Genomic DNA, 17,589 nt, shown 5'->3' on the forward strand with positions numbered 1-17,589 from the left:
ATCATTTTTCTGCATTCATCATCAGACTTCACTAGTCACTATTTTCCCTTGCCATTCTTGCAAAGAAAAGTCACTGAGCCTCCCAAATTAAGTCATTTTGCTATATTCTAGAGTCCGGGGACTTCAATCTGAAGGCTGCCTCTGTCGGCCTCATTTTCCCCCTCTGTAAAAATGAGGGGGATAAACTGGATAATATTGAACTTGTCTTCTAGTTCTAAATCGTGTGTGAACGTGTGTGTGTGAGAGAGAGAGAGAGAGAGAGAGAGAGAGAGAGAGAGAGAGAGAGAGAGAGAGAAAGAGAGAGAGAGAGAGAGAGAGAGAGAGAGAGAGAGAGAGAGAGAGAGAGAGAGAGAGAGAAGAGAGAGAGAGAGAGAGAGAGAGAGAGAGAGAGAGAGAGAGAGAGAGAGAGAGAGAGAGAGAGAGAGGAGAATCCACCAAGAGAAAGAAATGTCAAGAGCTGGGAACTTAGAAAGATCTGGGGTGAGGAGGGGAGGGCTGGGGACTAGGGGTGTGGGCTGAAGGGAGGAGGGAGGAGGGAGGAGAGGGGAGGGGACGAGAAAGACAGCGGGGGATGGGGGGTTGAGAAGAATCTGTTGCTTCTGGAGTTGAGTAGGAGTGAGCAGGCTATAAAAGTAGAAGACCGCTCCGAGCAGAGAGAAGGTAGCCACAGGTAGCCGGTGAAAGCGGACGGACACACGGTCAGAGAACAGCCCATCCAGAAGCTCAGGCGACCACAGAAGCGAGCGAGAGGAAGTGAACTGCCCAAGCAGCGGGACACAGCTGGAAGCGTGCCACCGGCCAGCACAGAGATGCTACTACGTCTGATCTTTTCCCACCTGTTGGGAGCCTGGCTGCTTCTGAGTTTCTTTCCCCGAGAACTCAGAGCCGAAGAAAACGAAGACTCCCCGATTCAGCTGTGCGGTCGCGACTTTATCCGGGCGTTGATCTTCATCTGCGGAGCGTCCCGCTGGAAGAGGGTTTCCATGGTACAGGAGGAGGAGCCCAAGCAGCTGTTTGACTCCCAGAGTAACGGTAAGTGGCCAGACCTGGAATGCGAGGACTTAGAGCTGGAAGGGGTTTTAGGGAGAGTTAGCCTTATTCTCCTCTTTTACCCACCTTCCATTTTAGGAAGATCATAGATGAAGAGCTGGAATTGACTTTAGAAGCAATTCAGTCCAGCTCCCTCATTTTACAGATGAGGAAACTAAGGCCCAGGAAGTCTAAGTGAAAGGTAGAAAGTGTTCAGAAATGGGATTTGAACCCAGATCCCCTGAGTTGGAGGACTCGAGGGAAAGCCGAAATAACTTCTTCTCTAGGCTATCCCCTTACTTTCTGTTCACATAGGTCTGTAGGAAATACTGTGCTAGCAGGACTCTGGAGTAGTGTTACCGCTGACACCCCACCTCTAAATCCTTTCTCTAATTCACAGAGTGGGAAGGAGTCCCTTCACTAGTTTCCTTGGACTCAGACTGCTTATGTGACCACGCAAAGATATTAGACAGAACCCTCACTGGAGGATGAGAAACAGTTTGGAAGAGGCTATCCCTCTTCTCTCATTGGAACATTTCTCTTCAATTCATTCAAAGCTGTTTGACTAAAATCTGTGTTTGATTTTAGAATAAAATTCTAGACTAGAGTCATACATATAGAGCTAAAAAGAATTGTGATGTCATTTAGTCCGGAATTCTTAACCTTTTTGTTTGTCTTGGAAAGCTTTGTCTATTTGGTAAACTCAATACCCTCCTTTTCAGACTAATGGTTTTAAACATTAATGCATAGGATTACAAAGGAAACAATTACATATGTATATAATAAATATATATTATATATATGTGTTGTATTTCTTTCTTTTTTGTTTGTTTCTTTGTCTCTATTCCCTTTCCCTCTGTCTCTTTCTCCCTCTCTCCTCTCCTCTCTTTCTCTGTCTCTCAGTGTCTTCTTCAGTCTTTCTGTGTCTTCTTCTCAGTCTCCAATTCTGTTGCTGTCTTTCTTCCCAGTCTCATTCCCTTCTGTCCCTCCCTCTCTCCGCCCTTGCGTTCCTGCGATGTCAGAAGTTGGGAACTGGAAGGACAAATCCAATAAGAAACACTACAATGCGATCCTTATACCTGTGCTTAATCCTTGCTATCCCTTTCTAAACACAGGAAGAGCTGGAGTTTGAGGAAAGTCTAGGTCTTTTTAAGGGAAGTGCCTTGTTGAGAGGGGATGAGACTTAAAAACTCAGATATGCTTGTAAAAAGTTTTTCTGCCTCCATTTACCTGTCTTATCATGACCCCCTTTCCATAGTGTAAGAGGGAGGAGACAACCAAAACTAAAACAAAAACAAAAACCCAACAACTTTGGAGATGAATTAAAAAGTGCAAGAAACAATTTCTGTATAATCAGTAATTAATTAATTATATTAGTTGATAATCAATAAATTCATAGTCAGTGATTTTTCCCAGTAGCCAAAGACATCTAATGGAGATACTAAATGTCTGCTTTTAGAAAATGAGATGTCCCTGACAGGTGAAAATCAACGCTGATTGATGAACAATTAATGAGGAGAGAGACTTTGAAATGAAGAGGTAGACTGAAAGCTCTCAGTTCCTCTTCTGATCATGTGGTTTGACCATGAGACTCAGCTACCTCCAGCAATCTAAACAAAGAAATCAGTCTCTACAGAGACTACTCTAGTTGGTTTTCTCCTTCCTAAATTCGGTCACCATAACCTCCAATAGGAAAGGATTTTTTACCTTCTAAAGAGTTCTCAGAGGATTTGGGCAATCTCATGTGTCAACAATGTTCTTGAGAAACTGATTGATTTACTGGGGCTAGTTTGTATATGAAGAAATAGAGAGGGAAAGAAAAATTTCTCTCACTTTTGTCATTTTGAAATTATCTTACTTGATCCTCACAATAATCCTGAGAAGTAGATGGTATGCCTATTTTCCAGATTAAAAAAACTGAGTGACCTTCCAGTCAGTGTTTGAGGCAAAATTTGAACTCAGGTCATCTTAACTCCAAGTCTAGCACTTTATCCATAAGAGGTACCTAGCTGCTCTTATGATTCCTGTCCTAAGATACTTAAAGAATCTACCAGCTTTTAAAGATAATTATCATTCTTTAAATTTTGAAGAAAACTATTTAGTTTCATAAAAACAGGAAAAAGAGGGAACCTGGAAACAAAGTTCTGTTAGCTTTACCTCCGTATGCAATTGATCTGAATCATAAAAATACACTTTTTAATGCTTAGAGGACACTGTCGTTGGAAAGAGGCAATATATACAGCACAAAATTTTGGAAGAACATTTTTACAGATTAATAATAATATATCCAAATTAATGAATATGAATTGAATATTTAAATGCCGAATAAAAACAAATCATTTTTCGAAGATTTAATAAGGAGATGAGTTTTGAGCCAGGTTTTCAAACAATGAGACTCTAATGATTCTGAAAGAACACAAGGAGGGGAACAAGCATTTTAATGTCTGGGCATTTACTGGGAGGTAAAACAAACAAACCATAAAACCCCAAAGTGAAACAATTTTTGTGTATACACTCATATTTAACATGTTTAAAATAATCCAAAGTGATTTTGGAAGTTAATGTACTAGCTGCTGGGGGGTGGAAAAAAGCTAAATGGATAAAGTTGGGAAAGGCTTTATCTATATATATATATATATGTATACAGTAAGCTCAAGCAAAGTCTTGAAGGAAACTTGAGATTCCAAGAAGCAGAAGTGAAATAGAACTACGTTCCAGAAATGGGGGATAGGAAGTCCATGTAAGACATGGATTTTGGAGATAGCACTTAATATGCTTCATAGCAAGTAAACAGGTGGGTCTGAATCACAGAGTTTGTGGAAGGAAGTAATATGTTAAAAAGATTGCAATAGTAGGAAGAGATTAGGTTGTGGGGAGATTTAAATGCTAAACAGAAGAATTTCTATTTGGTTCTATGAGTACATAGGGAGCCAGTAGAATCTACTGAGGGGGTTGGTGATAAAGTCAGACCTGGACAGTCAGAAATTCATTTTGGTGGCTTTGTGGAAGATATTGGATTGGGGAGAGGCCTGAGGTAGGTTATGGTTATCATCTAAATCAAAGCTTTTTAAATTGTAGATGTGACCATATGGAATCACATAATTGAATGTGGGGAGGGGGCATGAAATTTTAATTTATTATCAATAAATGTTTGACCTGCATTACTATGATATATACTTATATAACTGGGGTCACATAAAAAATTCTTTGGGAAAAAGGTATTGCGAGTGGAAATGAGTTTAAGAACCTCTGGTTTAGGTAAGAGGGAATGAATACCCGAACTAAAATGGTCACAGTATGGATGCTGAGAAGGAAAGGTATGTAATATGTTAATGGAGCTAGAATTGGCAAGATTTAGTAATTGGTCAGAAATATTGGGTAAAGAGGAAGAATTGGAGATGACTTGCCATTTTGAAAGGGGGTGAACTGCATGAATTAAGGGAAAAGGTGAGAGAGAGCTTTTCAAGCTGAGGCAATGGTATAAGCAAAGTCACAGAGGAGGTAGGTAAGCAAATTTGCAGAGATTTGCTTAGGTGGAGAGTGAGAGATATGAGTGACGACTCTTAAATGTAGCACTGTAGAATTATGGTTGAAATTATAAGTCATGTCATAAATACTGGAGAAGGGAAATTACCATGATGAAAATGAAAGATTTAGAAGAAAGATTATTATAGAAATTGTAGGACAGATTAGAAGGGAAAAAGATTGCAGGCAGGGATATAAACTAGGAAGTCATTGGGGGCAATCTAGGCAGTACAATGCTCATAGAAGTATAAATAGCACAGATATCAGTGGTGTAAGGCACTGCCCTCTCTCTCAGGGCCCCAGATGTTTGAAAATTATCAAGTAGGGAATTAAAGGATTTCTTTCTTTCTTTCTTTCTTTTTTTTTTTTTTTTTTTTTTACCAGAGGAGTGATATTTTGCATAAGTAATATTTGGTGTGTAGGTCTATGAAAGATGGCTTGAAAAGGAGAGAGAATGGTGGTTGGAAGATCGTTTATGAGCCTATTTATTTAGTTATAATGTCTCATCAAGGTATATGTCTTGATAGGTGAGCCCTAAGTCATCCATACTGAGTGTATGTCATAATCCACAAAGAGTTTCTTTGATCTTTATCTACTTAGTTTCCCTTCTCTGGGTGTTTAGATCAAATTCTTTTTGAGAGATTTTAGATCTCTTCCACAAGCATTCTGGGGCTTGATACAACATCTACCATGTCATCATTTTAAAAACAGCAATCTTCTACCCGTTTCTCCAGAAGGGGATAACAAAAACTTCTAAGTACATGGAAAGAAAAGTAACAAAGAAAGAAACATTATTTCATTGAAGTTTGTTTTTTTTTTCAAAACTGAAGAACATATAATTTGAAGTTTTAGGTTTTAATTCAGGATTTGATTCTTCATTTTTTTAATTTGTTGAAGTGGTTATTAAGTTTTAATAAAAACTAAAGAGAGAAAGTATGCTGAAATATGAGTGAGGGCCAGCAGCTAGCCTGGGAGAAGTAGGTTAGAAATTTAAGGCAAATTTCCTGGAGGTGTACGGAGGGTAGGATCTATATTAGGATAGATTGTACTGCATTCACATCCAAAGTACTTGCAAATAAGGCTTATGCCCTAAGCTAAAAGTTTAGCAATAAAAATAAAACAAGCAAACAAAATAAAGCTGGAATTAGATACTTAATATACCTAAACTTCTTACCTGTACAGGCAAAGAAGGATAGGAAAGATCCCTCCAATATTTAAAAAACGCAAAGATCTCAAGGCATGAGTAATAAAAGTTGAATTCTTACAAAGCTAATGCAGTAGACATTTGAGGTGTGACATCCTTCTCCTAATGCCATACAGGGTACAAAAAATTCCTAGCTGTATTATTGAATTAAAGCCTGGCTTATATTTTACCTCCTCTGTGAAGCCTTCCCAGCCTCAACCCTAAACGATTCTTCTTTTCTCTTAACTCCTATCACACTTTCTTTTATACTTATTATTTGATAGCACGTGCTACCTATATTGCTATTTCTTTGCTCACTGTATCTTCCCTTTTTCCTGAGTTGGATTGTGAAATAGTAGAAGGCAAGGGTAAGTCTTATACTTCCTCCTATCCCTAACATAATCTTTTGAACACAGTAGATACTCAATTAATATTTCTTTTTTTTTTTTTTAACGGCATGTGTTGATTAACATTCAGTCTCCATAGTTCTTTTTTCTATCCAAAGTTTTTTGGGATTGCCTTGGATCAATTTACAATGGTGCTTATGATGTTAATAGATTGTAGGCATTCCAAAGTTTGGCCTTTAATTTGATTAATTGATTAATTAATCAATATGTCAGTATTTATTAAGTGCTTACTCTAGTCTAGCTAGGCACTGTGCTAAGGGCTAAGGATACAAAGAATTGTAATCCCAGCCCATAAGAAGCATATGTTCTAATAAAAGGGACAAGTGACTTTAAAACAGAGTAATTGAATATTGAAGGAAGAAATGAGCATATTAAATATGATTATGTAAATATATAGTATAAGTGTACAGGGAATGGGGGGGTGAAGATAAAGTGTGGGTGCAGTTTATCCACTCTGCATTGGTTCATTTTAAGAGGCAGAGGGTGGTTGGTTAGTTGCTGTTCTTTGTTCTCCCCCAAATGACATTGCTATATTAAGTAGAGTTACAGTGTGTCCGACTGTAGCTGATCAGACCAATATGAGCTTGGGATGCTCTGCCACAGGTCGGACACAAATAGTCCATGTGAACATGTGGGGTGATTTCTTTAACTTTGAGCATCTAATTTAATGAGAGAGCACAGCACCTTCTCTGATGATGTCACGCCATGCTGGGCGGTCCTGGGCCAGCGTCTCCCATGTCATGCCATCAGTTCTAAAGTTTTTAAGTTATTGAAGCTGCAATATCAGTCGAGGCCAGCAGATGGAACTCAAAGCTTGAGTACGTCCCCGCAGCTTTTTGCAAGGGCATGGATGGTCCCTGATAGAATCTCACAATTTCCACTTTTTCCTGTTAGTGCCATGGCCCAGGTTTCTCCCTTGTTTAAGGGACTGAATATATGCCATGTGCCCAACTTGTGTCTCGTTGGGATTCTAATCTTCCCAATGTTTAAGTCCATAGACTCAGAAAAGTCCTTAGAAACTATCTAGGACAATTAAAAATGAAAGAGAAAATAAAAGGTTGCCATATATAATTAGCTGTTACAGTAGGATTTTAAACTTGAAACAAGAATAAATAGATTCAACAGAGTGTCTCTAATTCAAACTAAAAGCCCAATCTGAATTAGTAAAATGTCTTAATTATAAAGCATTACAAATAAAATTAAAGAATAAACTACTCTAATATAAAGTGTTGCCTAGAAAAGAGCCTTACGGGCTAACTTTAATGACTAGATAAAAATGTTTGTAATTAGCATAACTTTTAAAGTGTTTAAAACAGTTTTTCTTGGGTGGTTTATATGCATTAATATTATTAGTTTGCTGGGTGAAGAAACTATTTTTAAAGAGAATGTAGAGTTGCAAATGGGCATTTGGGTGACACAGAGGGATGCTGAACCTGGAGTCAGGAAGAGTCATCTTCCTGAGTTCAAATCTAATGTCAAAAGAATGAAAGATGATTATGTTTCACCTTTGTTAGATGGGAATCAGAGATAATGAGCTGAAGCTACAGCATGACAGATTTAAGGAAGAATTTTATGACAATATAAGTTGAGCATTGAAATGGATTAATGAAAAAAGCTGTGGAAACTTTTTTTTTTTTTTTTTTTAGAGGGCTAATAAAAATCAGGATAGATTCACATTTATCAAGGATGATTTAAGAAAGGGCTTTTAAAACCTTTTTCTATTTGTGACTCTTTTTTGCCAAAGAAACTTTTTCTCAATGCTGGGGATATAAGTTTGTAAAATAAATATACTAAACACTTACAATAAATCATAATTTCATGACCCCCCTCATATTCACTTCTACAACCCACATGGAGTCAGATGCTTTGAAGATTTAAGATGTGGGGCAGCAAACTGAGACATTTTTCTTTCAACCCTAGAATCCCCCACTCTTCTATGTATAACCAGTAACCCTTTTGGATTTTGGTTGGAGAAGAAGAAAGTGGTCACAAAGGACAGCCCACGAATCCAGCCATAAAATTCCTTAGAAACTAGACCAGCCACCATGCTGTGTGGGATGGGTGCTTCAGTCTCTTCTCTGTGAAGCAGCCTTCTAGGTCCACAAAATATTTACTATTCTCAAAGTAATGGGGATACTTTGCAAAACCAATCCCACCTCTCAAGGACCTCATAGCTTAATGAACAACAAACCCAAGGTAGAATATAATTTATGAAGATTAAACTGGAATAAAATGTGAGGCCTTTGAGGACAGAGACTACTACTTAGAGATTTCTGTCTTTCACAGAATGTAATATAATGCCTAAACTAGAGACTAAACTGTAATCCATAGTGCCCTCACAGGAACACTTGGATATTTTAAATTCTCATTCTGACTACTCAATAAGCAGATTGTTAGATATTTCTTTTGGACTACGAGGGTCATGAAAAAATTCTTGAGACATTAAGTATATCTCTAACAGAGAAAGTGTAAGACTTGTTGATTTAGACAATAGATGTCCAACAAATGTTTGCTAGATGACTGAATTGAATAAATATCAAAATTTATAACCCATTCCCAAAATATTAAGGATTTGGGGACTAATATTCCACATTATCTTCACAATCAATATTCTCCATCAACATGGATAATGGAATTATTTACAAATTCCTAGTATGCACTTTGTGTTATTATTTCTCCTAAAAAAAATCAATTTTGTACAGGCTGTTCTTGACTTATAAAAAGCACTCAGTTAAAAGATCAAATGACATGTAGCAAGAAGGCACTGGAGAATTAAGGGAGAGGTAAGAAGAGATGGAAAAGGAAATTAATTGTACCAAGAGTACAATTATTTGCAGTACCTTAAGGTGCCTAACTTAAAATGAGACAAAATGTTACTCATCTTTTTTACTGTTTCATTATTCTGGCTAACAATATGCTTCCTTTCCCCTGCCCCTATTCCATTCCACATGAGTTTTTAAAACTTTGATTGATTTGCTGTTTTTTGTTTTTGTTTTTTTACTAGTGTCTGACTCTGTCATTTGGGATTTTCTTGGCACATATTGGCAAAGGAGTGATTTGCTATTTACTTCTCCAGTTCATTTTACAGATGAGGAAACTGAGGCAAATAGGATTAAGTGACTTGCCTAGGATCACATAAATAGAATCTGAGGCCAGGTTTGGATTCATAACGATGAGTCTTTCTGGTTCCAAGTCTAACACTCTATCCACTACACCAACTGCCCTTTGACTGGTTTAGATTGATATAAAAGTATTTCCTGCTGCATGACAATTCCCTTCTAACCTAAAAGAATCTTTTTCATTCTTTATCCTTCTCACTTGGATACAGAGTTCATTCATGGTCGGAAAGAGGGGCCGATTCCTCAGTTGAACCGACAGGATCGCACTGAAGACTTGATCCCCAATATGGAGAAATTCCTGATAGGTTTTGATGATTTCAAGGAAGCTATTGAGAAAAGCAAAAATGAAATCAAAACCACCTCCCCTCTGAAGCAATATGAGTTGATGTGGGGCACACATTCTCGGAAGAAGAGAGATGAAACCAGTGGCCTAGCATATAATTGTTGTCATGCGACTTGTACCAAAAAGGAAATTGCTGGTTTGTGCTGAGAGGAAGACAACTGAATGTCTCTACTTTAGATATGTATTCTCAATGCCAACTACACTGATACTCTAGGGAGGCACAACATCTTGGATTAACATGAAAAATCACTTTAATTACTTTGCCTTTTTTTCTTTTTCCTATGATCTGCAAAAATATAGCAGATAGTGAGTGAAGCTCTTTTTTTTGTTGTTAATCTCTTAAAATAAACTGTCCTTTCTCTTCTACTACTATCAGAGCTACATGAATTGCCTTTTCATTTTATTGCTATCATTTTATTGTAGTAAATAAAGTATTTATCACTTCAACCAAAGTTTGTAAACTCATTTTACATAAAACCTAATCTCATGCCATGCACTGATAATAGTTTTTAATGCCATAATCTTCCTAGGTCATGTCTAGATAGAAAAAGTGAACTTGAGATTTTTTTTCAGTCAATTCAGTGTTTTTGACTGCTGTAATTAAATATTTCTGGGGAGTCCATCTGATGGGTTATGGAGATGATTCAGTTTAAACACTAGATAGCCCCAAATATGAATTCAGTTTCTCAGAGAAAGTCTCATGTTTCAAATATATTAAGAACTTTTGTCAGTCTATAAGAATATGAATCATTCTCCAGTTGATAAATGGTCAAAGGATATTAATAGTTTTCCAATGAAGAAATAAAAAAAAATTATAGTCATGTGAAAAATGCTCTAAGTCATTATTAATTGGGAAAATACAAATTAAAACAACCTTGAGATATTTGCAGGATAGAACTAGAAGTAAAGGATGGTAGTTTCAAAAAAGCAAATTTCTATTTGGTGTAGAAGAAAACTTCCTAACAATTAGAGCTGTCCAAATGTAGACTGGGAAGCTTTGGGAAGTATGATTCCTTGTGTCAGGGGTCTACAGATAAAAACTGAATGACCACTTGTCTTCACCTATGTTACAAAGGTAAGAGAAAACCAAGGCAACTGGCCACTGAGATACCTTCCAAGTCTAGGATTCTATGAATTATACAGTTGTTTCTCTTTATAAGAAAATCCAATCCAACAACAATAACAAAAAGATAATTATTACATAACTAGGAAATGATTCCTTGCTTTTCAAACCAATAGTGCAAAACTGGTTTAAATAGAAAGTTATTTCTCATACTGAAAGATTATTTGATTTACAGAAATATGATTTACAACCAAATTTTCAGGAAAACATTAATTGGTTGGAATGAATTTTTTTTTTACAAGCCCTATGATTTCTTTTGTGTGGAGGGTAGTCACTAAGAGTTACTCCCTCTACTCTGATTGGTACCTTCTCTGCAACTTACAGTCTTAAGGAGTTGCTCACATACAGAGGGGTTAAAAAAACATGTCTGTGTATGCAACAAGACTCTCACTCTCCCAGACTTCCTGACTCTAAGACGATATCTCTATATCTTTATCACACTGTGTTAGATATGTTCAGTATGACCTAAGGCAAGAGATTTCATGTGACTTGACTGACTTGAATATATTCTTTGCAGTTTACAAACTCTCATAATTGTTGATATCTTATTGTGATTGATTTTGCTTATAGAAATCCTTTGTGAATTCTAAAATGATTGATAAAAGACAACTTCTATAACCCAGGACTAGTTATACTAGTGATTAACAGGTTTCTTTAAACTTTCCCCGCACAATGGTATTCCATCACATTCATTTACCATAACTTCTCCACTCATTTCCCAATTCATAGGTATTCTCTCAGTTTCTAGTTCTTTGCCATTGTTAAAGAGCTGCTATAAATACTTTTGTGCAAATGAGTTCTTTCTTTCTTTTGGTCTCTTTATATCTTTTATACTTAATTATTTTTCAGATTACATTCTTTCCAGTTTTCTCAATGTTTTAAAAAAATCAAATAGTCCTTATTTGAAGGGAGGGGGACAGATCCAAACATTAGATATATTGTCAGATACAAGTGATGTATTGATTAATTTTGCTAAATTGCTTTCCCCTTTTATTATTATTTAAATGGGAAAGCTTACTAAGTGAATGAATGGGGAGTGACAGTGAAGTCAAAAAAACAAAGTGAAGATATCAATAAAAAATTTAAAAGTCAAAAAGGAAAATATCATCAAATTTTAATACCTTTATTTTACAGGTGAGGAAATTGAAATCTGGAGTTATAACTTGCCCAAGATCTTGCAGATAAGCTGGAAATCAAATACAGCTCAAATTAGAATTTCCATGCTCTTTTCACAATCCAATGATCCCTTTAGGAAACAATTTTTAAAATCTTAAATGATTTTTAAAAATATATGCTAACAATATGACCAAATTACAGAGTTTTTTCTCCTTGACTTACCACAATCTCTTACCTCTCTTAATGAGAATGATGATGGAAAAATAAAACTTATCCTTATAATATTATATTAATCTCTATGTTTCCTTTTCTTGTAAGGTTTACTCAGTTTTTTTTCTCTAACCCATCTCTAGAGAAGTGGTGTTCCACTGGAAAGCAGTAATGGGATCGTGGGATTTAGGGGTGAAAGTGACCTTAGAGTTCAATTCATCCAATTCCCTTCTTCTACACATGAAGAAAAGGAAGCTCAGATAGGAGTTGAGATTTTCATTGTCAATGAACTTGAAATTGAACCCAAGTATTCCGAATCTGAAGGATGAAGATTTTGTTCCCACTATATGAGTGGGGAACTATGTTGTATTGACATGAGAAGACCCGCTTAATTCTAATGCCTTCTGACTTTTATTTCCAGTTTATCTAGTGTGTAGCTTATTTGTACACAATTGTTTGTATGTTGTTTCCCTCATTAGATTGTGAGCTCCTGGAGAACAAGAACAATCTTTTGCCTCTATATCTGCCAGAATTTAGCACAATACCTGAAACATAGTAGGCACTTAATAAATACTTATTGAATAATTGACTGAGATAGAGTCAAAAGCAGTAATAATAAAAGCATATATTCATGTAGCATTTAAAGGTTTGCAAACTGGTTTTTATATATTGTCTAATTTGATCTTCATAACAATGTGGGAGATAGATGCTATTATTATAGCTGCAGACCCCAGCAGTTAGGAGGGTGGTTGTGGATGTCTCACTCCCTATCATTGAGAATAGATACAAGCATCCAATCCCAGAGGGACTAGTATACTAGAATAGAGTGGCTTTCATCAACGACTTTACAATGTCTCCTAATCCCTGCAAGACATTTGGTTTTACAAGACAATGAAAGTTGGCTATAGAAAAATCAATTCTTTGGTTTTTCCCCATAGCTAATTTTAATTTGCTTATAAAGTCAAATGTCTTGCTGGGATTAGGAGGTTATACAGGATTACTAAAAGGTTCTCATTCCATTGTCAAGAGTTTGTGTTCTCTCTGAATTGAGAAACGTTTTTTTTAAACAACTTTTCCCCCTATTACATGCAAAAACAATTTTTAACATTCATTTTTTTTTAATTTTGAGTACCAAATTTTTCTTCCTCTGTCCTTTTTCCCATTGAGAAGGCAAGCAATTTGATATAGGTTATACATATGCAGTCATGCAAAACATATTTCCATGTTAGCAGACTCCCAAAAATCTAAACAATAAAAATAGAGAAAGAAAAAAAATGTTTTTTATCTGCATTCATAGTTCTTTCTTTGGGGATTTATAGCATTTTTGCATCATAAATTCTTCCAAGTTGTCTTCTACCATTGTTTTGCTGAGAATAGTTAACATCATCCACAGTTGATCACTACACTTTATTGCTGACTACCATGTAATCAGAGGGAATTTTGGTTTTAAAAATCCAGTTCTCTTTTGATTCTGCTCACTTCACTTTGTATCAGTTCATGTAAGTCTTTCCTGGTTTTTCTGAGAGTATCTTGCTTGTCATTCCTTAGAACCTATATTTCATCACAATCATATACCTCAACTTGTTCAGCCCTAGACGGACATTCCTCCAGTTTCCAATTCTTTGGAAAAGAAAGAAAGAAAAGAGCTGCTATAAATATTTTTGTATATACAGGTCCTTTTCCTTTTTGTTTTTATCTTTGGGATACAGACCTAGTAGCAGCATTTCTGGGTCAAAAGGTATGCATTGTTTCATACATCTTTGAACATGGTTCCAACATGCTCTTCAGAATTATTGAATCAATTCACAACTTCATCAACAGTGCAATAGTGTTTCAATTTTTTCCACATTCCCTATCATATTTGTCATTTTCCTTTTTTGGTCATCTTAGCCAATCTGATAGGTATGAGGTATTACCTGCTCTAATTTGCACTTCTAAATCAATAGTAATTTAGAGACCAACTTCTTAAACTATGATTCTCAACTCCATACGAAGTCTCATCACTGAATGTGAAATTATGATTTGTTATCAGTAAATGTTTGATTTGTATACCTATTTTATATATCTATACATCCAGATGATCCTAAATAAATATTTGTAAATAAAAATCCTAAATAAAAATTTCTTAAGTGAAAAGGGGTTGTGAATGGAAAAGTTTAAGAAGCCCTGATTTAGGACATTTTTTCATGAGACTATAAATAGCTTTGATTACTTTGTTTGAACTGAGAAACTTTTAAAGGGCATCAGAAGAGATAAAGCTGACCTAAACTAGGATAAATAACTATGTGAGAGACGAGGAGACAAGAGAATCCCTGCAACCCAGAGGTCATGGACTTATAGTGGAAGAATATAGCACATTATTAATAAGGAATTCCAAAGGAAAAGTTGGGTAAAGAACTGTCAAAAAAGGAATGTATGTTTTAAAAAAATGAATGGTGATCAAATAGAGGATAATAGATAGCCTCCATCCTTCTTTAGGAATAAAAAGAACTGAAGAAAGGCCTTTATGACATCATCAAGCTAATAAATGAGTTTAATGAATAAGGTATTGAGCAGCCTACTATGAGCTAATCTAAAGAGGCAAAAACAAAAATGAAAGTCTATTGGAGGGAGGAGGAGGAGAGGGATAGAGAAAACAAATATGCAGCTGAATATAACCAAAATATATGTAAAATATGAGGTAATTTTAGGGAAAGGAGGAAACATGTCTCAGTCCTAGCTGATCATCTGTTTTCTTATCAGAGGTCCTACAGTCCTCCCTGGACAAACCATACAGTTCAGCTTTTATTTATTGTAGTTAATGTCTTGAATTGTTGGTTGTTGTTTTGGGTATTATCTGTAACTCCCCATCCTTTGTGTAGTTTCCTGAAAAAAAAAAACAACCTAGGTCTTATGTTTTATGCCGTCTATTGTCTATGATAAAATACTAGGCTTATTTAAATGATATGTATTTCAGAGTTGGAAGTTAATTTCTCTTCTCCAAAAAGTTTGGACTATTTCTGCTGTCTTCCATAGGCAGAATCTTTGTAATCAAATCCACTAATAAAATATGACCTAAAAAAAGATCTTAAGAAACTAAAATTATCTATAATTTTGTGAAAAATGTTCTCAATCATTATTGATTAGAGAAATGAAAATTAAGACAACTCATATCTATGAGGGGCAGCTAAGTAGCAGAATAGAGCACCAGGACCTGACTTCAAAAAGTTCAAATCTTACCTCAGACACTTAACACATCCTACCTGTGTGACCTTGGGCAAGGCACTTAATCCCAAATGCCTCAGCAAAACAAAAAAAAAGGTAACATGAATTCTGCACATTTTCTTTATCATGAATTTTGTTACTGTTTGATATTGTCCTTTCTGTAGTTGTAGTGTGTATATTGTCCTTTTGGTTCTTTTTTCATTTAGTATAAATTACTAGTCTTTTCATATTTCTTTGAATTCTTCACATTTGTTATTTCACATTAAATAAGCATTCCATTACATTTGTCTCATAATTTGGTAAGTCATCCTCTAGTTGCTGACCACTTTACTTTCAAGTTTTTGCTCTTACAAATAGTGCTGCTATGAATGTTCATTAAAAACACGTCTAATATTTTTATCACTAATTTCCTTAGAGTATAACTACAAGTGGGGCAAAAAAAAATAGACATTTTATATATTTATTGGACAATGCTGTATTATTTTTCAAAATAGTCAAAGCAACCCACAGCTTCACTAGCAGTAAATTAGAGTGCCTGAATTTTGCCATCTTTTACTTTTATTGCCACTCTGATGAATGGAAGTAGTATTCTACAGTATTAATGCAAATTAAATGTGATTTGATTAACTTAAATTTAATTAAATATAATTTCATTTAATGTGGCATAATTATTACTGGTTTTGAGTTGTCACTGATAGTTTGTTTCTTTTTAATTGCCACCTTTATATAATTTGAAGTCTTTTCTATCAGAGAAAAGTTATTACAATTGTGACATTTCTCTACAGATCTTTTATGTCAGGTTTTTAATCAAGCTTTAAAATATTTTCTCTTCCTCTTCTTTTTCTTCCTTTTGCTTCTGATCCTTGATCTTCCTTTTTATTCTCCCTCTTTTACTCTTTTCCTCAAAATCTAAAAGGTATTATTCTGCCTTTAAACTCTTACAAGGATGTTGTGAATAAAGTATCTTGGGAATTCTATAAATTGAAGGACTTGAAGCTTTTTCATTTCATAGATCCTTAAGTAGTCTGGTGAAACTTGGAGGTCTCTTCTCAGAATAAGGTTTAAAAATGTATTGAATAGTTGTAATGATAAACCTTGGCCACAGAGAAAAGATGAGGTAGAGCACCATCCTCCTTTTGGTAGAGAAGTCTAAATACTTTTTCTGGATATTGTCAGTCATCTTTGGTCAAATCAAAAGGAAGATTGTATCATTCTACATATAGGCCAGTTATATTTCCAGGGAAATGATTAGGCATTCAAATTATTTACAAAGTCACATATACATTGCAGTGGTTCAATAAATACAATAATTTGAGCTTTAAACATTCTTTAAAAATCTTTCCCCATGTCATTGTCAGGATTTTTAAAAATTAACTATTAACAAACATTTATTAAGCTCTTGCTATGTGCCAGGCACTGTTTTAAGTGAGATTACAAAGAAAAAGCAACCAGTTGGAGTGGAGTCAGGCTGGTGGAGTAGAGAAAGCACTCATCTGAGCTCTCCCAATGATACTCTCCAAATAATTTTAAATAATGCCTTGAATTGAATTTTGGAGTGGCAAAGCCAACAAAAGGTAAGTGTGACATTTTACCAGCCCAAGACAACACAGGAGTTTAGAGAAATCGGTGACATAGAGAAGGAGACAGCCCAAGTGAATAAAACACCAGTGTTAGGACTAGATGGTAGAGAGAGAAGAGGCAGCAGCTTCAGGAGCTCTCAAGCCAGAAATGGTAAGGGGATCTGGCAGCTGATCAGAAAGAGATTACAGGGTACTCCTGTGTTAGCACTGGAAGGAGGACTAGATTTAGCTACTCCACTACCTACACTTACTTTTGGGTCACAGTTCAAGGGCAGAGAGGAGCACATTTAGTCAAGAAGGAGTGTCCCTGAGGAGGTGGTACCACTTCCAGATCCAAGGGATCCTGATGAATAGTTTTGTTTCAATTCCCAAGGGAGAAAGGATCCTTAGGAACAGCACTGATTGCAGTCCCAAGGGATCAGATGTCTTTCTTGACTAAGAACTAGAGTGTAGACCAAAAGAACAGTGATCAAACCTTTCCACAGATCAAACAACAGTGGAAGCACTGAAAACTTTCAAATCTGCAGAACTAGTTCTGAAAACCATAGTGCAAAAAACTTCTACTTTCACATGAAGAACAAAGCCCAGGATTAATAAAGTTCTAAATCAAGAAATAGGGTGGAAAAAAGAGCAAATCTGACTATAGAAACCTGACTATGAAAAACTACTATGGTGACAGAGAAGATCAAGACAAACTGTGGAGAAAATAATGAAGTCAAAATAATTATAAGCAAAGGGTTAAAAAAAATT

The 17,589-nt window shown here is 35.7% G+C and overlaps 1 protein-coding gene across 1 annotated transcript; it reads left to right on the plus strand.

Moving 5' to 3' along the window:
* The first annotated feature begins 572 nt into the window (after positions 1-572).
* Positions 573-10,379, plus strand: LOC100929042 (prorelaxin H2-like). Its single transcript, XM_023497910.2, has 2 exons — positions 573-1,032; positions 9,473-10,379. Exons 1-2 carry the CDS (start codon positions 810-812, stop codon positions 9,751-9,753), a joined length of 504 nt encoding a protein of 167 aa, XP_023353678.1. The 5' UTR covers positions 573-809; the 3' UTR covers positions 9,754-10,379.
* Positions 10,380-17,589: the final 7,210 nt, after the last annotated feature.

The sequence above is a fragment of the Sarcophilus harrisii genome, chromosome 1 (assembly GCF_902635505.1).
Source record: "Sarcophilus harrisii chromosome 1, mSarHar1.11, whole genome shotgun sequence".
NCBI lineage: Eukaryota > Metazoa > Chordata > Mammalia > Dasyuromorphia > Dasyuridae > Sarcophilus > Sarcophilus harrisii.